This window comes from Falco punctatus, assembly GCF_963210335.1.
Source record: "Falco punctatus genome assembly, chromosome: 1".
Lineage (NCBI taxonomy): Eukaryota > Metazoa > Chordata > Aves > Falconiformes > Falconidae > Falco > Falco punctatus.
This window is the reverse complement of record NC_137580.1, coordinates 14,545,260-14,569,429: the sequence shown is the minus strand read 5'-3', so window position 1 is coordinate 14,569,429 and position 24,170 is coordinate 14,545,260. Positions and strand designations below refer to the sequence as shown.

At 36.3% G+C, this 24,170-nt stretch overlaps 1 protein-coding gene across 1 annotated transcript in view; it reads left to right on the top strand.

The window, feature by feature from the left end:
- The window catches only part of TTC29 (tetratricopeptide repeat domain 29), a 139,567-nt gene that overhangs the window by 50,258 nt on the left and 65,139 nt on the right, over positions 1 to 24,170 (top strand). Inside the window, 3 exon segments of the mRNA XM_080373756.1 lie at positions 2,003 to 2,215; positions 6,753 to 6,838; positions 22,186 to 22,277. Of these exon segments, the coding sequence (XP_080229882.1) occupies positions 2,003 to 2,215; positions 6,753 to 6,838; positions 22,186 to 22,277 (391 nt within the window).

Here is a 24,170-nt window from a genome sequence, read left to right as displayed (position 1 = left end):
GGCAGAAACCCAAATTCAAATTGGAAACCTCTTTAGAATGGACAAGAGTTTTCATCTGGGTTTAGCAAGTCTACGTCTCTTCCCTGTTACGTGTACTGTCAGTGAATCCTTAAACAGCTTGTACTGGTCATGATAATTTCATTTTGCATTTCTGTTTGTTGTCTGATGTAAAGTATGTGATGTTTTGGAAAGAATGTATAGAACTTTTCCTGTCTGTTTACAGGGTCTGACAGCTACTCTGTCAATAAGATTTTTTCCAACATTTTGTGTGATTTCCACAATACCTGTCCCTAGCTGGAGTTAAACTGAATAAAGCCTGCCATCTCCCCTTTTACCTGGCACTTCACTCTGCAGCACTCTTTCTTGTGTCCTCTGGGACTTTTATATGAATCAGAGATCGTAAAGCCTTAAAATGATCTGTGTATGAAACTCATTGAATTAGTTGCTTCTTTGAAAGAGAAGTTTCTTGTGTTTGTCAGTTTTAGTTGAACTCATTTTAATAATCTGAGAAGCTGAATATGACAATAAATTCAATTCTAATAAATATAAGAGTTATGTTTTATATTGCAAAATTGAAAGCATGGTAATAAAAGGGTAACCTATGCAAAAGACAAAATTAAATTAATAAGAGGAATCAGTCATAGCTGTTCTGCTGCTTCTAGGTTGGCTGGAGGCCTGGAGAACTAGACTTGTTTTCTCTTGGAATGCTTAAAGAAGGTCTTTCTCCAAGCTTCTCTCCCTTCCTTTTGTACAATTGGGAAACAACTTCTCTTCTTCCTGGTTCTTTTTGTAATTTGAATGCAGCACTGTAAGAACAGTCTGCAAAACAGTAATCATGCCCTGTAAATCATGTTTCAGAAAAGGTGTAAACCACAAACACATCTGAACAAACTTAGTTTATGGTTTGTTTCACCTTTTAATAGAAATAGAAATAGCAATTGATATATTGTTGACCTATGGGACAAGATTCCTCCATCACACACACACAAGCTTACCAGGAAGAGTCCCATTCCCAGTTGTCCCTTCTATAGAACATTCTTTGTAAAACAAGGTACTGTGACCAAAATGCTTTTTTTTATTATTTTCTTGCTTGTAAATGGTCTCATCTTACCTGCTTCCCAGCAGTTTTTCTGTACTCATTAGGTATAAGGAAAAGCTTTTCTGTTCTTTCAAAGGGCTTTGAATTTCTGTTGTCCAGAAACGGTGGAAATCTCCTGGGTTGCATCTATACACAGAGATAAATCTAGCTTGAATGCAGAGAGGAGGGTGGAACTATTTGCATGTTAAAATGAATTGAACTTTATCTTCAAACTTTCTCTCGCCTTAAAGATGTTTAACTTACATTTGAAGACTTTAAATTGTATTACTTCAGGCTCAATAGTTAATCTATTACTGGTTAATGCTCTTCCAGTAAATTTACTACATAAGCTCACCAGAGCTGGCTTAGTACTAACTGTTGAATAAATTACTTTGCATAATAATTCTTTTTTCATCAATTAAATTATGTGAATAAAGATATTTCACACACACACATAGTTTTGATACCTCTGTTCTCCACATTTCAAATCTTTCAACACTGGTTTTGATTTGGATTGATCGATATGGAAAAAGAAACTTGAGGAATAGTTTGAATTGTGTTTATTTATGCATAGATGAGATTTTGAAATATGAGATCCACAAAGGCTATATTTATGAATCTGTACTAGATGTATTTTCTAGAAAAATCTGACTTTGCATCCTTGGGATCACACCTGCCTAACATTGTGAATCTACAAAGGAAAGCTAATTTAGAATTTAATAAGCTTAAATTACAGCATTACTGGTAACTGTGAGATTTGGTAGTATTTTCCAGTGACCTGTAAGTTGTATATTGGAGATTCCTGAGAAATCTGTGAAATGATTGGCTGCAACTTACTTTCTAATGAGAAAATTATTATAGACTAATAACTTTAAAAAAAAATTTTTTGATTACACTGATTGTAATTACGAATTCATTTTTCAGGTCATGTCATGAAAGCTGCAGAGCATTATGAAGCATTTTATCAGCTAACAGAGGGTTCGACATGGAAGGATGAGACAGGCCGTACTTACAATTCACTGGCGTGTGAGCATCTCTGGAGAATTTATACATTACTAGCAGACAAAATGCTAGAAAATAAAGAACACCAACAGGCCATCAAAACGCTAATAAAAGCTTTAAAAATGGCAAAAGAAGGTAGGTGAAAAATAACACTTTCCCATTCCTTTATTTGATGTGCATGTCATGATTTTCCCAAGAGTAAAGTAGAAATTGTCAAGTGTTTGGCTGGGTCATTATTTCCTATGAAATTCAAAGACAAATGCTATCAATACACTTCCAGATCTCACTAAACAAGAAATGCCTTCTTGCTGACAACAAAGAATCTTTTAGATTCCTGAAAGCTTTATCTAAAAAAAAAAAAAAACCAAACCCAAAAAAACCCAAAACACCTCCCTTTTGGGAATAATAGTATATAACAGTGAACCCATAATCAGAAAGTGAAGTCACTGATGGAAGCTCAGCTTGCTGGTTTTGACTGGCTAGTCACAGCTGATTTGGCATTTTTTTAGTGATATTACCTGCTGGAACACTACATTTTCACTCTACATATTTATTTATTACTTAGAAAACTTTTTTGCATCATGAACAAACCAGATTCCTTCTGTATATCTTAATACACTTACTGCCTCTTGTCCTGTCACTGAGCACCACTGAGAAGAGCCTTGTTCCCTCTAATTAACACCCTCCCCAGAAATTTGTGCACTTTGATGAAATTCCCCCCTGAGCCTTCTCTGCTGTGATCTCAACAGTCCCAGCTCCCTCAGCCTCTCCTCCTGGGGCAGGTGTTCCCAGCCCCTTAGTCATCGTTGCAGCTCTTCACTGGACTCACTCGACCGTGTCCCTCTCTCTCGTACTGGGGAGCCCAGAATGGGACACAGTGCTCCTGGGGTGACCTCACCAGTGCTGAGTAGAGGCAAAGGATCACCTCCCTCAACCTGCTCCTGACGTACTGCCTAATGCAGCCCAGGATCCCGCCAGTCATCCTTGCCATGCGTGTGCATTGCTGTGTCACGAGCAACTTGCTGTCCACCAGGAAACCCAGGTCCTTCTCCGCCAAGCTCCTTTCCGCCCAGTCAGCCTGCAGCCTGGGCTTATCCCTCCCCAGGTGCAGGACTTTGCATTTCCCTTTCCTGAACTTCACGGCACTGCCATCGGCCCATTTCTCCAGCTTGCAGAGGTCCTTCTGAATGGCAGCACAACCGCCTACCTGGTGGGTCGGTCAACCCTCCTCGCTTCTTCATTGCCTGCAAACACGCTGAGGGTGTGTTCAGTCACACCATCCAGGCCATTGATGAAGATATTAATCAGTATTGGTGCCGGTATTGATCCCGGAGTACACCGCTAGTGACTGGCCTCTCACTGGTCTTTATGCTGCTGCTTACAATCCTTTGAAGGCCAGCAGCTCAGCTGCTCGTCAGTCTACCTCACGGTCCGTTTATCTAAGCCATATTTTACCAGCTTGTGTATGAGGATGTTATGGGAGACAGCGTTAGAAGCCTGGCTGAAATTGATGGAAACAACATCTGCTGCTTTCCCTTCATCCACCAAGCCAGTCGTTATATTGTAGAAAGCTGTCAGATTGGTGAAGCATGAATTCCTGGTCTGAAATCCATGCAGAATGCTTCTGATTGCCTTCTTGTTCTAGGTAATGGCTGTATGAAGCTTCATTCATATGTGGATAGGTTTAAAGTGGGGTGAAGTTAGAATAGCATCTGAACATTATATATAACGTGAGATGTTGATCAGCTGGAAATACCATGCTCTGGAGCATTTCCTGCACAAGAGGGAACAGAAAAAAAAAGGCGAATCATACAAGATGACTTTATGAAAATATACATAATTTTCAGGTTTTTTCAGAAATCTTAATAATGCTTGCTTCTCAAAAGGAGCTGTTAAATGTTCACTTCCACAGGCTTACTTTTCCTAAATTATTATCCTAGATGATTATTGGAGTGCTTCTCAGAAGTAAGGTAGAAGACCTCAAATAATCATCCTTTTCCATGCACAGCAATTCAAGAGCCTTTCATGGTATTCCTTAAGGGGCGTATTTTGCATATGAATTGCACATACAATTAATATATAATATTAATTCAATATTTATCACTAGATACATTAGGTTTTTAAAATTAATAATGTATGCCCAACATTAATCTGTTACCCAGTCTTTGTATAGTCATTGGGATAGATAGAATTAAACTACCAAAACAAGCAAATAAATTGAAAATTTTTTCCAAATTTTAAAATAGGGTTTGCTGCAAACATATGCAGGTAGATAGTAGAACACAGCAATCTATAGAAAAGTATAAAATTTATTCAGTGAAACCAAGGCATGTTCCTAAAAGGAAATACCTTTATACCAACAGATACTCTTGGAAAAAATGAACAAGCTTTCAGGCATCTAAGCCTATGTGAACTTTGCCATTTATTATTTTAAAATGCACCAGCAAATTGTTTCTGTTTCAGATTTTTTATTATATTGTCTTTGATTGTATTAATTCTAAAGACCCAAAATGTCTCATCTTTTCTTACCTCGTGAAGAATAATATTTTAAAACACCATTGGAAACCTAAACATTTTATGGTAATTTTGGGGGAATAAACCAAACAGGACTTTGGGGGCAAGAATTCAATTATTTCCATTCCAAATGTTTAATTTAAGAGGGTATATGATTGTATTTGGCTAATTTTTTACTTTCATTAAACCACTAAGTCACCTGTTTTGGTTTTATCTGCAATGTACATTAATAGATATGTTTTGTGAGTTGCCTGTCTAGATCTTTCCTCTTGGGGGTATGTATCCAAATACTGAGATTGGCAATACAATTCATCAGATGAAGAACACATGCACCCATAAATTCACTTTCGTTTAAAACTGCATCTGTTGATCAAATCCAAGCTTTTAGCTTTTTCTTTAGCTGTTTAAAATACATGCTTAAGTCACAGCTACCACTAGTAAAGCTGCCACTACTAGTATTTACTGTAGTAACTAGAAGGAGAGCTGAGCGCTGAGTAAGTTTCCTATCAACTTCTTCCTTTTTCTAGTGAAAACTGCTGGAAATGAGAGATTGTCAAAATGGATCTGATGCCTTTCCAAAACTTACTTTGACCAGGCATATGTTTCAGTGCCCTGACTTCAAACCAATCGCTTTCATAGCTTCCTGAGACATGTAGTAAATATCGCTGCACAGCATACTTGCCATTGTTCTCTTTAATTTTAAGCTTTAGAAGCTCCATTCAGACAAGTTCTCCTATCCCCAGTCCAGAACCGTAGCCTGTATCTATGAAGACCGTATTTAAAAGTTTAGTTAAACCCACACTGGCTCTGGCTTCCATCTGTAGTATCCATTCTTTCCTTCTGGGCCATCATGTACGTTTATTTATTTAATTAACTGGAATTAGATATCTCCCACTTCAGACTGTCAGACTGTTCTTAAGCGAGGAAGGGAGGTTTTTATATGCCTAGCAACTTTTCACTTATTATTTCTCTGTGAAACTGTATTTCTGTATCCTTTTCCCTCATTAAGCCTTTTAAGGGATATTGAATATTGGAAAAGACCATCAGGTTTTTTGAGTTACAGGCTTTTCATAATTTTATGTTGTGTAGTAAGTGCTACAGATGGAGTATTGCTATGGCCTCAGCAATTACAATATTTCAAGAGATCCAGTAGGCTTTTGTGTGTTTGGACACAAAGAATTTATTAGCCTGACAATTGCAAGTAGATAATCTCCCTTTTCATTGCAACTATATCTATTTACACATTTAACAAAGTATCTTGATATGCAGTTATGCTTCAGGTTGATTTTCCACTCTTTATTGTGTTTGAGTAGGTGGATATTGAGCAACAGAAAGACTGGATTTTGGGCTATTTTTAATATAAATTCAACTACAATTGGTTTTATGGATACTCATGTTATGGAGGAAAAGTTTTGAATATAGTGTGCTACAGTAAGCGTTTATATAATTAGTTGATAGACATTTCAATATTGAATGGATTATTTTCTATTGAGGGAGCAATATTGAAAAAACAGCAAGCTGTGTTTGTTAGACCAGTATTATAGAAATAAAACACGGCATGGAAAAGTGTGATACACCTCAGTTAGTAACTGCCTGTGCAGAATTTTCTGTGACTACTGCTTCCAGGATAAGATACCCCTTTTTTTAGCTATTCTAGCCTACAGCAGGCTGCAAAATAGCCATGAGAACAAGAAATATAAACCTGGTCTACTGATAGTTACCTCTTGGTCATGGGTCAACATACTTTGCGTTTATGTATTAGGGTGTATTATATATTTGTAGCTACTTTTATTTTATGTATTAATATATATAGAGAGAGGCTACTGTGATTTTCTGGTGTGAAGATACCCTGGGTATTATTAAACAATTCATGATAGAGAACATTACAGCATGTTAAATTGATGATACTGCATTACTTACTGGAAGATATTTTCTCAGACTTTGCTGAACTTTCTTGTTGAAATTTGTTTAAATCCATTGCCTCTATTTTTAATTAGCACTATGTATTTTTGGAAAGTGATAAATAGCAAGGGTAAGGAGAAGGAAAAGCTTACTACAGTATTTAAACATCTGTATGTTATTTAAGAACCTGAAAGAACTGTCTATACTAATAGTCTTCAAACTATGCTGGTAACTGTAACTTTAAACCTTTCTTTAGGAGGTGACATGAAGATGGAAGGAGAAGCTCTGTATTGCTTAAGTTTAGCATATCATTTTGCTGGAGAACAAGAGACAGCATTACCAGTAAGTTTATTTTAAAGTTGCTTTAGCTTTCCCAATGCCTTTCTCTGCCTCCTTGGCATCTTAGGCATTTTGGAGAGTGGAAAATTGTTGGAGACATTTGGGCCTTTTATAACTGTATTTAGTTCTGTAGATGGGGATCTATGTGGTTTAAGCAATTATGGTTCCAATAAATTCCAAACTGATAGAGTCCAGGTTTCAATGTTTGGATCTGCAGAAATAATACAAATTGACAATTCAGGTTATATGTGACTATCTTTGCTTTTCCTGTATCCATATGTACGTAAACCAGTTTCTGTTTAGTTAAGTTTTTGTATAAAACACCAGCTTTGCAAGCTAGTTTGATACAGCACAGTTGTGGGCAGCAATTAAAAATACATCAATTCATATGCTGAGCTTTTCAGAACATCAGGAATTTAGAAGAAATATGCATTGCTTTTGGTATGAAAAGCTGTAATGCTGATGCAATCTGCTCTGTTGATACTTGAGTTCAAGCTTCTCTTCTCATGTTTCCCCTGAGTCTCCATACATAATAATTCTAAGACAATGAGAATTCTACATGTGGAATTCTAGTCTGAAAGGAGGGTTCCTCTAGTTCCTCATAGGTTGGTGTGAGAGGAAGGATAAGCAACAACTTGATTTGTCTGTGCCAGTCATCAGAGAAGTGACAGTTCTCCATGATCCTCCTAAAAACATTTTGTGGAAATTTAGTTTGAATATTTTGCCCATGATTATTGTGATTAATCAGCTGGATAATTGCTACTTCTATTTCTGTTTGTTCCTTTAACTGCAGAATGACTTGGTATTTGTTAATGGACATGTTTTATAGAGGTCAATCTTTGTGGTTGTCTCTTGTGGTGGTTTATTTTTTTCAGAAATAGACCAAGAAAAGTCACAGAGTGAATTCAATGTGGGTTTCAATATTGGTTGCTTGGCTTCTGCAGTGTAGGAAGGGTTCTAGATTTCAGACTTGAAATATCCTTTTACATACTTTCAGTGATTTGTGGTATGATTTTACAAAAGTTATTGACCATATTTATACCTAATTCTTCAACACTGATAGGCCTATCTTCTGTATAAATCAACTGAATGCTGGAGAAGTGGGAGCCTGTTCTCACATCAGTCGCAATCAAAGTCTGTAGCTGAATGTGAAAATATTTCAAAATTTAAAAGCTACATATAATTTAATAAAATTATATCTAATGGTTGCAACAGCAGTAAGAAGAGGATATTTAATGTCTTCCAAGAATACAGTATGACAGATTAGACTAGATTTTTTTGTAGTTTATCTGCATTGTTTTTTGACAGACAAATGTGTGCTGGCATTCTTACACGATCAACTTTTCTGTTAAGTTTCTGAGAGTCATAATAAACTGTGTGAATGATGAAGAGCAGCAAGATAAGCAAATGTGCTAAATAAAGAAGGCTGCATGCATATTTGATCTCTTCATCACAGGAAAAAATAATTAATGAACAAGACCGCACAGTCTCCATGATATACAAAGGATCAAACTACCCTTGAAAGCATCAAAAATATTAGATGCCTTGGCATTGTTTCCTCAGGATCCATTTTGCTTATGTTTTATAACTACTCCTTTACCTTCATTGTTCTTCATGCCTCCTGCCAAAAAGTTACAGCAGTCATTTGGAAGTTTTTGTGGGTTTTTTTTGTCATGTGCAGAATTATTATTTTTTAAAGGAAGATTCCAAAACCTTGAATTTTGTAGTGAACTACTATTCATTTAATATACACATGTAATAGGTTATGCCTATTGGTTTTGGTCTTACAAAGACACCTGAGAGATAAGGAAAGCAATGTGCATTTTTGTTAAAAGGGAAAGAAAGTCTCTGTAGTACAACACATAAATGATACATTATTTTAAGAGTATAAAATGTTATGTTAACAGTAATGAAAACACCAATACATTTCAGTGTAAATAATACAACATTGTATTATAATACAGACGTATTTCCTAATATAATGGCATTTCCAATAATATTACATGAGAAACCTATGAAGTACTTTCATTCAGAAAACAGAGTGTGTATTATGGGACTAAGAAAAAGGGGTAAAATTTTAGTTCCTTTGTCCTTAACACTGATCAATATAGACAGCAGTAAAATATCAGTGGTTGACAGTACTGTTGAGCACAAGTTGTCTTCACTCTCCAATTAGAAATCATTGCCTAAAATTTACCCTTCTGTTCTCAGTTTAATGGTCTCTGTATCCAAGGGGAGCTCAGATGCTTACGGAGATGAAATCATTGCATCCTGTTCCCAGAGGACTACTGGTTATCATTACACATAACATGCAGACAATACTGCTAGGAGCCAGTTTGCCTCATGGTAATATGTAGTTCATCACCAGCTTCTGTAGCATGCTAAAGAGGTCTTGCCACACAGCTTGGGACTATTCGGATGTAGGCTCAGGGGTCTCAGCAGTTATTTTCCTGTTTTGCATCAGTTTTCATCTTCTTTATCCTTTTGTGCTGTGGTCCACCTCAGGCAGTCTCCTTCTAGGGGAATCTGAAAGGAGCAGCTGTTACAGATACCATTTCCTCCAATTGTTGCCACTTGGTTCCTTTTGCTGTTTAGCATGCCTCTCCCTCCCCCAACACGCACACACAGGAGCATGCATATAAACTTGTGTCTCTTTCATTCATGTCTTCTAGCAGAGTGGAGAAGCATATGTTCAAAATATTCATTATCTGATGCAGTAATTAAAGGTTGAAATGATTAAGCTGCAGCCTATTATATCAAAAATATGCAGTGACTTTGTATTGAATGGGCTAGTTTTGTTGGAGAAGGGTGTGTATTTGCTAGGCACTTGGTGTTTAATCTAATATAATTTGATTTGGTGTATAATCTGTATAAATTGGTTTAATTTTATTTGATATATATGATTGATTTCAGTGGACCTACTCAGATGTAAAAACATAAGTGTGTGCAAGTTTAAAAGCCTGAGAACTAATTATGTTCAATAGCAGTGTGATAGGTTCATAATATTTTTCATATCATCTGGTTTATAATCAAGCCTAACGGCTTTTCCACAAAATATGACACAAAATATTAATAGCTCACATTATATAAATTTTCTCTTAAACCTTACAGGTTTTGTCAGGGGGAGTTCTCCATCTAGGCTAATTTTAAAGTAAAAGTTACTGTTTACATGTTTTTCTTCAGACTTGTATAACAAACGCTTCTGTCATTAGAAACCTTGCATGAGATATTGTAATCTAATGCTTGACCTGGAATTTTTTTTTTTTTTAACTGGGCTTTCAAGAGTGCTTCAAAGAGTTAGGCATCATGGATTTTTTTTCTCTTTCAATTAGAGTTGCATCCCAAATCATGAGGAAAATTCCAGTCCTCATCCCTTGTCTGAGCTTTAGGGTTTTTCCAAGTGTTCCTTTATTTCAGATGTTGAATCCTGTGTTTCAGATATGTTACATATTTAAACAACAGAGGCAATGTTCATGAGTACTGAGACTCATGCCAAAATAAATGTGGTAATTTATGACATAATGCTGTGTGCATGGATTGTCAGAATTACGATATACAAGCCACAGGCATAAAATTATCAAGAAAATTTATGAACTTACAAAGACATCTTCACATTCAAAATGACCCTATTAAAGTAATCAGAGGTGATTTATGACCATAATTTCTGAAAAAGTCTGTATCAAAACAACTGAAAATTTTATCTCAACTGATGCAGCTAGAGAGAATATAAGTAAATGTATCTGGGACGCAGATATTCCAAAGTTAGTATGCACAGTATATTTTATCTAATTATACCAATTGTGTCTAGTCATACAGATTATGATCGTATGTATGTATGAATTTGGTGCATCAAGGAGGATCTTAGCAAGTAAAAGAACTCCAAAAGGTAGACTGAATGTTATCCCCTTTTCTCCCAAACATTGTGAAAGGTAGCTGAGAAGAATGAGCATCATTCCTTTGAGATATGCTTACTGTTCCAGTGCTTTGCTGGATGGCTGAACTTCAAGACGCATTTCTGTCAATGGTGTCTGGGTAGACCATGGAGTCTAAGTTTAAATTCTCATTACTGTTACCAGGAAAAGAAACACTTTAAATGGAGACTTGCAAAATACATCGAAAGATACTACTCAATGGAAATTATTTCAAACTTTGTTCTTTTAAATCAGCCAGATTGTTCTTTATTCATCTGTAAGTGATATTTAGCCATTAGTAATAAAGTATAACATTTTCAGCTTAGCAAATGGCATCATATGCTTGAAAAAACATTTTAGCATACCAGTTTAAGAAAAGGTCTCATCATTCCTAGAGGCTTCACTTTTATTGAAGTGATTTTTAAATTGTTCTTAAAAGCGTACTCATATAGAAATTTTTTATTTTTCATATCTGAGGAATAAAAAAAACAGACAGAAACTGAGTCAGCCTTGAAGGTAGGCACTTCTGATTGATCAAACACTGACAACGTATATGTATGGAGAAAGGTTTTCTTCCTGAAGGTCTAGTATTAGTGAGCCAATTCTGAAAGTGATTGTTTCATGTTTCTGAAAGGTCCCTGCTGCTAGGCATTGGTAAAGGTAGTACAAACAAAACTGTGTGAGAACAATTAGTACTGATAGTGAACTTTGCCCTGACAAAGTATACTGGCTCAAATATTGGTGGAATCAAGAAACTGGAAATTATTTGTGTTGAGAATCTTCACTGAATTACCTTGGAACATGGTATCATTTTCCTTTTGAGTCTGTGGTTCAAATTACATTTTGCTTGGTTAATGTCACCGGAATATCTCCCTTCAGTAAACTGGATTTTTGTCAACATATATGTATCACAAGACTACCTTTTATAAGAAAACTCTCTTAAATGCAATACTGCTGCAGAATTACAGTAGTCAAGGTATACAAAAAATACAGAGCATGAGAAACAAAAAATACTCAATACATAATTACTTGATGACAAGCAAATCAGATTATCACATTTCCATGTTTTCCCATAGCAACAATGAAAATAAATGCACTAGTAACTCGTTGGTATCAATCTTACTCTTCAGGAGTCTCATGTTCCTTAAGACTGGTTACCAAAACACCATAAATGGGTTGTCTTTCATCTCATCCATTACAATTTTAAATTTAATCATTCATACGTACCAAAAGAGCAAGACAACTACAGTGAGCTGCAAATTCGACTCCACATTCCATCAGATAAATCGATAGCACCTTTTCAGAATTTTAGGACTATCTGACCACTGGTGTTCTCATTATCTGAATGTGAGTTGGTGACAAAGTTTAAAACCTCAGTTTTGGGGGCTATGAATGGAGGACATTATTTTGTTTGCATGTTTGTTTTTAATTCCCAAACAGTATGAAAGTTAGTGGGTTTATATATATTTATAAGGTTTATGAAGCCTTACTTAAAATAGGTGTATGAAACATCCTGAATTTAGAACATTTCATACATCAACTGTGCTTTCCCAAAGTTCAAACTCTTACTTTTTTTGTAAGATTTTTTTTGTAAGATTTTGACTCAGGATATCTATTACAAAATGGCAAGTTTTATTACTACCTTATAGACACATGCACTTGCGTGCATGTGCACACACACTCGATGTATGAGTTTGCAAAAGAACTGGAGGGGGCTGCAGTGCAACATTAATAAGAATATTTACATGCTTCTGCATTAATAATAATAACGTATATCTTAAGAGCAAGAGAATTCATTGTACAACTCTGAATTATTTCCATGAAGTTGTTGCTAACTGTTATGTTTGAACTCAAGAGCAGCAAATTGTCATTTATTGGAGGTTTGCTTAGCTCCAGTATGTTGAAACATTGAGGACGAAGCCATAAAAACACCTTAAACTGCTCTGCAAGGGAATAGAAATATCTTTGCATCTACTTTTCAGCAAGACATGAAGGGCAGAGCAGAGCAGTTGGCAATTGTGGAGCCTTTGCTCTGATCCTACCTTTTTAATATAGCTGATGGGATGGAACCATCTCTGCTCAGAATGGCCAGTGGAGATGGCTCTTCCTTATGCTTTCCCTAGCAAGGCGGGAGCCAGACTGTGACCACAGTTATACAGTGTCTGTTTTATGGGATATAAGGTTACAAGTAGTCCACCTGCCCTGACTGAGGTTTCTAAAACTCTTAACAACTGTCTTCTGTCAGTTAAAAGATGTGATTTAGGCAGGCACTTTCTACTTACTGCATTGAAACTTTTTTTTAGAGTAGCTAATAAAATATACCTTTTTTTTTTCTAAATAACTGCTGATATACAGGTTTCCACTCATTTCATTCCCACAGGCTAGGAACAAAAAAGACAAAGCAGTACAACTGTATGCTATAGAGGTTATTTACTTTATGTACTTTAGACTATATTGGATTTCTAGCTTAGGTGTGCCAAACCTTGGAACCTAGATGTTGTATATAATTGAGGGAAAGAGATAGTTACAGCATGTTAGTTCGTACCTTATATTATCTGAAGAACAGTAGTGTGAAAGATGTTAAGAACTGTTGGTAGTATGTCCATTAGTGAAACTGCACATATTATACCCAGGGCTGTAGCAAATGGCTGAAAAACTGTATAAGAAATTTTCTAATTCTGTTAGATAATACATTTACAAAAGTCAGACTTTTTATGTGTTTGGAGAAATGAAACATTTGTATCCACGCAGTACAAACTCAGGAATTCCAGTACTTTAATGCAAATATATTCATAATCTGGGAGGTTTTGCTTTCCTTTGTATACTTTAGTTCAAATGAACAGGCATTAAAAAAATTTCTATAAAGTAAGGCTTTTAAAATTAGATTGGTTTCTCAAATTGGTATAGTTCAAGCTACAGCAATTTATTTATTAAATACGTGTTTAAAGTTAAATTCAGTTATTCCCATTGACTTCAAGGGCACAACTCGTATGTTCAGGTGTAAGCAAATGTTTAACAACTTTGCTTGATCAGAGCCATCGATGGCTAGATTGGAAGATAGGAGGTCTTGATTCAGGCATCAGATCTTAAGGAATTTAAAATTTATCCTTTGACAGATAAATAACCCGAGAAGTTAAAACACTGAAGCATGCCAGTATAAAACCTAGAGCTTGCTGCTTCATTGCTAGAAGCAATTTGTTTTGCTGTTTTGCTTTCAGCTTATGTATTATTTCAGAGCTGATCAAAAGAATTGGTAGCAAAGTGTGAAATAAATTGTACTTCTAAATAAATCGATTTAACATTCCTTGGTGCTTTAAGTGATTTTAGTAATATTAATATTTAAAATATTTCTGTCTGAAATCTTTCTATGACTACATATAGCAGTAATGGCCACCATTTCATTCTGCTTTTTTTCATATTATAATATTTCATAGTAAACATTGTAAAAATACTATCTCTTAGCACTGAAATGGATGCAAAGGATTTCAAGTGTCTATTTGCATGTAAATGACTCAAATTTTATTCAGTCAATAAAAGCAGTCTATTAATCCATTTACTACATTTCTTACATGGGTTAAAACTTGAAGAATATGAGATTTTCAGCTGAATGAGAAATTTTCCTTAACTTTCACATAGGTATCCAGAAAATTAATGGTTTTTAACTGACTTAAATTTTGTGTATACCTTCCTAGTTTACCTTTGCAGTTTTTTCTGTTGTGTTACATAAATTTAAGGGTGTGCTCGTTTGGTTTTAGCTAGGAAAACTTTGTGTAATTAAAAATATCTGTTCATGGGTGGACTAAAGATATTAATAAGCATGAAGCAGAATATTTATAGGTGCTTTGTCTAAGAAGTAATGGGCATTTAAGCATGCACATGCATATAGTATGATATTAATGTCTTAGGAGGCTACAGCAATCTGACAGCCAGGTACATTCATGGAGACACAACAGTGTGATAAAAGCAGCCCAGACATCTGGATCACGGTGCTGCGATACAAAAACATTTCTGATCAATTCACATTATTGCACTTACCCAAATTTCCAGTCTTGTCCACCCCTTTCTCCTTGTTTCTTTCTCCGCCTCTGCCTTTGTCTTTTATGTACTTGTGGAATCTCATTTTTCCTTTACAAGTCACCTCCATCTGCTTATGTGTCAGAGTGGCCCTTGTGCCACACATCACATTGAGGAATTCTCAAGATGAAGGGCTGTATTCACATCACTACTTCTGTCTCAGCACTGTTTCATGCTTGTCACTGCTCAGCACTCAGCGCCACACTGCCTTGTTTTGTCAATAACCATTTATTTGTTGCTGGAATAGTAGCAACCATTACATCTGACCTCCCTGTTTCATCAATTATGGATAGATTATTGGATGTGAACATCTGCAAAAGCTTGCTGTTGAACTTACCTCCTGGCTGGGATTAGATAAAGTATTAAACTGTTGTTTATTGTCAGGCCAAAACTCTACTGGGAAGCCAGGGAATTCCAAGACTAGCAGACTCCCATCAGCAAGCACCAAAAATTGTTTAGTATTGCCACCGTTTCCCATAAGATCGTAGCCATTTATTATTTACACTTATTACTAGTTGTTATAACATACTTGATAAAAGCTCTTGGCAGGCACAGTGTTTCCAGCTATTGTCACATCTGTCAGGATGGAAAGGATACATAAACTGTTTTTTCCTCTTATATTGCTGTTAAAGGGTAACAGATGAAGCTTCTTCACTCCAGACTGCTAAGCCATGCTTTATTTTGAAGAAATATGTCAACAATGGCTGGTTTGGAAAACATTATATTCCTGTACTAAATAAAGATTGCAACAGCCTTTACTAGAGTAATGTCCCTTGCAGTAGAGATTTCAAATTTTACAATAATAACAAACAGAAATATTTGGGTTTGCTTTTTGCATAGGGTTTTGCTCTGAAGGACCTGGCTGATTTTTTAAATTTTTTTATTTCTTTTAATAAAACCCTTTATGAGGTATAGTAAATAATGAAATGATGACTGCATTCCTACAAAGTTGTAGGATTCGAGAATCAGAATTAATATAATTGTTAGTGGCACAGAAAGCCAGAATTAAGAACAGTAATACAGAAGCTAATACAGAAGAAATGAGGATGGGAACAAAAGTTAACATTTATTCAATCATTTGCACATTTTATCTTCTTTAAGTTTCCTGTGCAGCAAAATGAAGCATACAGGGTGAACTCCTGACTTCGTGGAAGCCAACAGAAGTTTTGAAATTACTCTGGGGAAAGGAGCTTTTTCAATTAGTTACTTGTATTTACATATGAGCCTTTCAGAATCAAAGTAAAATGTACATACTCTGAATATTATGCAAAGCATACAAGTAAGATTTGACATAGGCAAAGAACCCTAGGTCTTATCTTGATAGACTGTTAAGGAATGAGTGAAATGTTTGTCTTCCCTTCTCTAATCCTTCAAACAGATGCAGGCACTAGTAACCTGAGGCATGGATTGCCATGCAAGTTTATAGAGCATTGAGGTAAACATTGCACTTGATAGCCAAGTATAACAGGGGAGGGAAGTGTGAACTGGATAGAGCAGTTACCCCTCGTGGAGCGTGTCAACCGAGCAACACCTTAGTGGTAGCCATGTCCTAGCAAGGGCCTGTGGAAGGTCTTGAACTCTGCTTTGATGTTTGACTTGATCACTCTTCTGGCTGGATTCTTTTACATCCCTCCTCATCTCCCTGTCTCTGATTCCTTTGCTTCAAGATGCATGCTTATGCTATGCATTATCCAAATACCCACCTTAAAGTCCCTGGAACAGAACAGATTGGCCAATTCCAGACAAATTCTGTCTCTGTAGGAACAGTGACAATGTTTGTACACTTCTGGTTTAATTTTTTTCCATTTGTTTATCAACACAGTGCAGTCCAGTGTAATTGAATATAGCTAAGGGCAAGGACGCTTAGGGACATGGTTTAGCAGTGGACTTGGCAGTGCTACATTAATGATTGGATTCGATGATCTTAAAGATCTTTTCCAACCTGAACAATTCTGTGATTCTAAGGAGTTAGCATTCACATTTACAGAATTTGAGTTGCTGAATTTCAGTTGTGGCAAAAGAGGAAGAAATAACAGTTCTGGCAAATCAGGGACTACTCCCTCTTTCCTTCAGCATGGCACCCAGTTTCAGTATCCCTTAACTGTGAGCACGCAGAGTGCTGGACTGCTACTACTCTGGATGCTCACTATGCCTGAATACATTCAGCATTTAACAAGGTGCGGCCTGCCATTCAGTTGACAGTGGTGTATTATTTTCCTGGGATCAATGAGCTCTGCTCACATGTAATCAATACATTACATGAACAGTACGATTTTCTTATTGCTATCCAACCTCTCTCACACTGTGTTTTGGCCACAATAAAAATGCATGTGGGTTTGTGTTGTGAAACTCTTTTTGACCTTACTCAGGATGTCCACAGGCATGTAGCCACTCAAATTATGGTAATAAAGACTTTTAGGCATTTTTAAATACGTATTTCTTGGGGAGCTGTGGGAGAGAGTTCACTGAACTGCTAAATGCCTATGCATACAATTCTATTGTCTTTTATTTTCACTGGGCTATATCAAAGTGATTATTTAGTGACTGTTAGTTACATGTTTTTTCTGAAAGATTTAAGAGGTACTAAGTGGTACGAGGCCAGCAGTCTCACTCAATTGCATTGTCTGTCTACCAGCACCTATTGTTGGCTTCAGGAAAATATTGTCAGATGCTGCTAGCCAGGCAGGGCCTTAGCCTGTTACTGCAGCACCTGTCAAAAATCATTAGCTACTGATCTCTTTGACTAATGTTCCAGTTGATTGTCTGATTCATGTTCAAGATCTGTAAATGAGGCAGAAGCATCTTTACTGCTCACCAGCTGTGAAATGGCTAAACACAGCTAGATTTTTTCAGAAATCAAAATAAATGTATTTCCAATAAAGTTTGACAACAATATCAAGTGCAAAGCTGAGAGCAGGACTCTTATTTTTGTGGGGTTTAAAGTTAGAGTATTATGAATCAATATTATCCCATCTTGTTTTTTTCAGAGTAATGTATTTTACCAAAATAGTGAAATACTGGTAGTAGCATTAATCTTGTGTTGAGTTGGATAGACATTCTTTATTCAACATAAATTCATACCTTTGATTTTTACTCTTTTGTCCATTATCCCCAGATGTATCAATGTTTAGCATAGCCTGTGTCCTTTTGTCAGAGTCCTCCGTGTATGCTAATGAGGTGTGTGCATGGTTTTATTTACATATAAAAGTAATACAGGTATGACAGCAATAAAAATCAAGGGTGGGATTTTGGGGAGGGGGAGTCCAGGGGCAGAGGGGCTTGTGTATCTGTCTTATATTAATGGAATAACCCCAGAAGGGTCATGCTGGCATAATGCTGAGATAACTGAGAAGCAAATCTGGGCCTGAGATCAGACTAATATTTTTTCCTGGCAAAGGAGGTAAGCATGAAATTCACCACTATCTAGAGAATTAGTGCAAGAACTATATATACCACAAATAGGCTCTAGTTTGAGGATTTAAGCAGAGCTCGTAATTTTATTTTTACACTTTAACTACTTGTAGCCACAATAGACTTACAAAGACCCAGGAAGAGGGCTGATTTTGTAAACAGATGCTCTCACAGCAGCTATCCCCCTTCCAGGTTCACCTGCATCCAAGCTTTCAGGGAAATTGTACAATGCATCCTGATTTTTTAATTTCTAATTTGGATCCATAAATACTTTTCTTTTTTTCTGCAACACCAAAATAATAGTGGATGGCATGTGGGACTGTTGTCTGTAATGTGGGACACAAAGTTGAAGTCTTCATCCTGTCACCTTCCCACATCCTGCACAAATGAGAACAAGTGATTGATCAGTGTTGATTTCTGTATTAGATTTTGATTTTGATTTTATTTGGTTTTTTAAACCAGTATTTCCACTGCAGACCCACAGAAGTAGGAGGTTTGAGGCAGTGTGCTGGGTCACATAGAGCCAAAAACTAATTCATGACCAGAATCGATGTAGTTTTTATAATTTTTATTTTGTTAAACTTACTTTTTCATTTTTTAGAGGTAGAAAGAACTGTACTTTATTGTAATCTGTTCAACTGCATATACAGTGATCTTTTTCCACTAGGTAGTTTTCCCACTAGAGTATCAAGCTGTCTGTGAAACAGGATGGAAATTGTGTAATGGAGCCTAGCATGATCAGGATAAATTATCGCAACAGTTTCCTTCCTCAGAAGTCTTCATACATTGCAAATCTAAAAACAAAAAACAAAACCAAACTAACAAAAAAAAACCCAAGACACTTTGCCCCTTCAGTAACCTTAAGTCTCTGAAAACTTTGTGAGTTTTAAGGAGGAAATTCATGTAATACACAAACCCACTCTTTTTAATGGACATTGCCAGTGTAGATTCCCATGGTAGTCCCGTTGAATATCTCTTCTTCACATATTTTTATTTTTGTTTCCTTAACATGAAAAAAATTACCATGATGACGTTTTAACGCACAATATTTATCATAGAATACTGAAGCAGAAGCATGTTCTCTTAATGAGACTTTCGTTTTGTTGTCTAAAACAATTTTTGCACCCTTTTTGTTTGTGTAATGGCAGCTGTATTCTCCAAGACCAAAAATGCAGCAAACCTGTGTATTTGTGTAGGAGTTTTCAGCATTAATTATTGACATGTTCCACCTCTTCCTTGGATGTCACTGTCCTCTGCACACAGTGGCCAAAATAGATATGAAAGACTCTTTTCTGGCTATACTTCTGTCTCTAAAAGTAGAAAAACTTGCAAGGGAGCTTGTAATTTCCATTAGATCCAAATGGTATGTATTCCAAATATTTATCCACGTATCAGAGAGCTCATAGATGACTGGCCAGCCATGCCCACTCGATACTCTTGCCACTTGCCTGTCTTCTCTTACATGGCATTCACAGGAACCCAGTTAGGTAGACTGGTGGTTCATATCCTGTGAAAATAAACAGGAAAGTTTTCATGTCCATTTGTTGTTTTCAGGCTGCTTATAGATTCTGGCAAACATCACTGTGTCAATTCCGCTTGATTTGCCAGCATGCAAGCTTTATAATTTTGTATTTTAAATGAAAATTAAAACTGCTATAATTGCAAGAGACTTTGGGTGAAATCCTCTAATACTTAATTTTATTCCAGTATTTTATTCCAGTGTTTTATCCCACCCTAACCCCTCTTCTCTTTCTCTCCTGAATGTTGAAGGTAAGGCATGCACCATAGGTGAGGAGGCTTCTCTTTGCTTCCTCCACATAAATGGTACTGGGTGATTGTAACATACAGAGGCACTACACAGCTCCTTTCCATAAAGAATGTGCCCCTACATAGTATCTAAAGCTGGAGGAGTTATTTAAATAATATATTCAAGGCCTAAAGAATGTACTTTCTATTGTAATTTATCCATGTTTCCTCCCTTTCATGTAGCTTATTTAATTATTGTTATTTCATTATTATTTAGAATAAAACATCTGATTTGCATAGTATAGTAGTAACCTGGGATGAAGATGAGCACTTTTCATAACTAGGAAAATGAGTGGCTTACTTGCTTTCGAACTTCTTTCTAGCAGCTGGTGCAGAGGTGCAGTGAACCAACTTTTTACTTGAACTACACTGTCTGTGGTTTTTCCTTGGTTGTATCTGTAATTTTTAGACTTTGTGGCATCTTTGATAGAAAAAAAAGTATAGCAGCCTAAGCCTTAGGTGCCTAAGTAACCTTTCTGTGCTAGGTAGTAACCACTAGAGGCCCAGTGTCCTAGTTTAATGTTGCAGAGGCCAGTTTAGAGTGATTTAAGTCTAGTACATAAAATTTTAGAAGCCTTCTGACACTCTTATGGCAGTGATATGGGGCATGATTGTCACAACAAATGTTGAAGGTCCTTTGAGTTAAATTCAAAACCAGGAGCTGTTTCTGGGACACTTATGTGCATTTCTGTTACCATCCTGGATTGTTAGAAGGACACCAACTTTGAGTATGCATTCTGTTTAGGGCAAGTTCAACACTGATGTGACGACTTCCTAACTGAGGTACCTTTATACTTTTTTTGTCATATCTTATGCATTGATAACTCAATTGACAATGACCTTCAAGTATAGGATGCAATGGTGATATACATGTGAATGTAACTTGATGAGAAAATACTTGAGGGATGATAAATCGTGCAGTGCACACTAATAAATGTTACTTTGTGTGCACACGGAGCTTATGTAACTATAAAGGCCTTGTCCAAGAATACAAGAGATTTACTCCCACATGGAGTAAAACTCTTTCAAGAACTAGGTAATGTGAGTAGTGGAAACAAGTGATGGAAGTGGTGGCATCCATAGTATTAGCACACACGGATTGTCTTCTTTTGAACCCTGCACTTTGTCAATGAGAGAGGATGCAGTCTTAATAGAAAATGCCCTATCTTTTGCCTCAGTACAAATACACAACTTGGGGCGTGCAGGATACTGTTGTATGTCCCTGGGCATCTCCCATCCCCCCTTCAGAGCTGGTAAATGACATTCACTACTCCTTTCTTGGAAATGTGCAAAAAGGATTTCCATAGATAGTCTTTGGAGATTTCTTGTTTTCTCATGTGTGTAATAGGTTGGGTCAAGCAACAAAGTGGAGAGAGGAAAGAATAAGATTTAATTTTATATGCACTCTCCCATCATCACCATTGGAAAAAAGGGTTGAAAAGAGAAGTTTTGTGATACAGGTGATGTCAATGTTAAATTAAATTGAGATCATATGGTTTTATGCAGCAGCTGTAAGCCTTCAGTTATGGGAGGGGTCATGATGATAGATTACATTCCATATGAATGTTAAAAAATTGCTTGTGTGCGTGAATAATTAGTCATAAAAATAGCAACATTATCTACAGTATTTTAAGCCAACATAGATTAAATATATAACCTATAATTTATTCACTTTTGGGGCATCTGAATTTTATTAAGTTGTCATGGTGGATTTAAAGAAAGAAAAATAATACTAAGTTGTATCTCAGCATATCATTCTAAAACACTATGAATGCAAAGGATACTGTCTTAAGGTATTGATTATCAGAAATTCATAAAAGTACAGCCTCTTAAAATCTTTTTGATTATGGATAAGGAAATTTATATTGCAAATCAGGTAATATGTCTTTGGTTTTTGCAAAGTGCCAAAATGCAGGGATTTAAATGCAAGTTATATCTTTTTAATTTCTAATTATTGAGTAGTTTCAAACAACTATAAGTAGTGATCAAAACCCCAGTCCCATTACAGCTAATTAAAGAAGGAATGTACAAGTGTGAAAACTGATTTTGTGTTTCATATGGACACAGAGACTGTCAAAAAAAAAAAAAAAAGAGTAGAAATTCTTAGCACTGTATTTTTTTATTATTTTTTATTTTCCTGTTTCACAGATTTTGAACACATCTGTAAAAATCTTCACAGCACTTTGTGATTCTGCTGGCCTAGGCAGAGCACATGCAGCTATAGCCAAGATCCTGGTAAGGTAGGTTAGCCCATCCTTGTCTGACTGTCAGTGCAGATTCATTCAACTGTGAAAGACTTAAATTGTTAGAGGTCTGTCGCTTCCCATTACTGGCTGCTTAAATTTTAAGCAGTGCCCTTCTTGCAGTAAGTGACCCTTTCATCGAAAGTTATTTTAAACTGGTACACATTTTTTAAAGTGTATGATCCAAGCTTTTCTTTACCTGTAAACTATAATATGTCCTCTTTTCCCACATTTTGGGAGCTTTTTGAATGTATTCTTTCTCCCACAAGTTTGAGAGGGACTTTACTGGAAAATAGAAATCCAGGTATATTTTCGAGGTTAAAAACCTCAGAAAACCTGGAAGAATGTAGCAAGCTTTAGTAGGTCTCTCAGTGTAATCTTTTCTGAACTGTAGGTTTCTATTTATTGCGCTCACTTCTTCTGTGGAGGCATTTCTGGTTTGTGCACGTGTAACTAAATGTAAATTTGTTGGAAATAAGATGCTTGTCTTCAATGTTTTTGTTTCAGCATCTGGCACTAAAATCGTCTTCCAGGTGAATTAGTTTGAAACTACTTCAACGTCTTACACAAATAATTTTGACATAAATACATAAATTTTGACATAGTCTAATGCAATTATCATATGAAGTAGGAAAAAAAGAGATTAAAGTGAAGGTTGCAGCTTCTCCTTGGTTCATCCTATGTTTGGGGACTTCAGTCCACACGATCCATGATAAAGCTTGCCAAATTTTTTATGGAAGAGGACTTGTCACCAGGTTTATTTCAGTGTGTGGAGCAAATTCTCCTGTTTGAGTTAGATCCCTTGCCTTTTGGCCTTTCAGAGCATATAGGGACCAGCCACAATCATAATTCTCTTCAGCTCTCAGATACATAATTCATGGCTACTCATATTCTGAACATCCTAAATAAGCATGTGGGATAAGATGTTTAAAAAGCCACAGAACAGACTTAGAATACCAGGTCCCATTTTCAAAACTGTCGTAAGCCTAACTGAGAAAAACGTAGTTGCTAGGACACCAGCTGTTACAATGAGTGACTTGCAATGAGTGCAAAGGTGTCTGAGCTCTCAGTAGCATTCATAGGTTCCTTGTATTCACAAAAAGCAGCAGTCTGAGTAGAGGGTAGCCTAAGATAGTTAAGAGGACAGAGGACATTCCTAGAAAATTGTGTATATTAATTTCTTCTCTCTGTGATTTAGGCATTTTGGAAAAAGAACACATACATTTGTTTACTCAGAAGTTACAGGGCTGGAGATCCTTCTGAAGTGAGGTTGCTAAACCCTTCATCTGAAAGACCATGCCGGTGCAAATTCTTTTCTTAAAAGCAGAGCTAAAGGAGAAGTGGCTAGTCATTTTCTTCTGTGTCAGATCTGTACTCCACGCCTTCTGGGAGCATTCTCTCTAGCTATCTGGGAATAGACAGTCTCACTTCTTTCCAGTTGTTGCAATTTAAAAAAGAGTAAAATCAGTAGGTAAGCAGAAATGAAAGGGGAAACAAAGAGCAATAAGACTCCCCAGTTTAGTATTTAAGGCATTCTTCTAGAAGAGGAACATTCTGATTGATTCAAGGAAAGGAGGAACTTGCTATCGTATCTAGGATCAGGGATTTAACCGCTAATCTATTGCACAGGTAAAGACACCCTTCCTCTGGAAAATGGCTGCTGTGGTATTTTTTATAAAACCCATCTGGTAGTTATTCCCTAAGAGTGCTAACCAAATTAAACACCTTATATATGTGCCTGCTTTGAAAAGCTTTAGGTGCATGATAGGCATAAACTGCTCAGCCCTGTAAACCATCATGATTCTCAGCACCTTCCAGTCATTTGAGAAACTTTTATGTAGGAAAGTCTGGGCACCTATGTATCATAGAATCATGGAATACTTCTCGTTG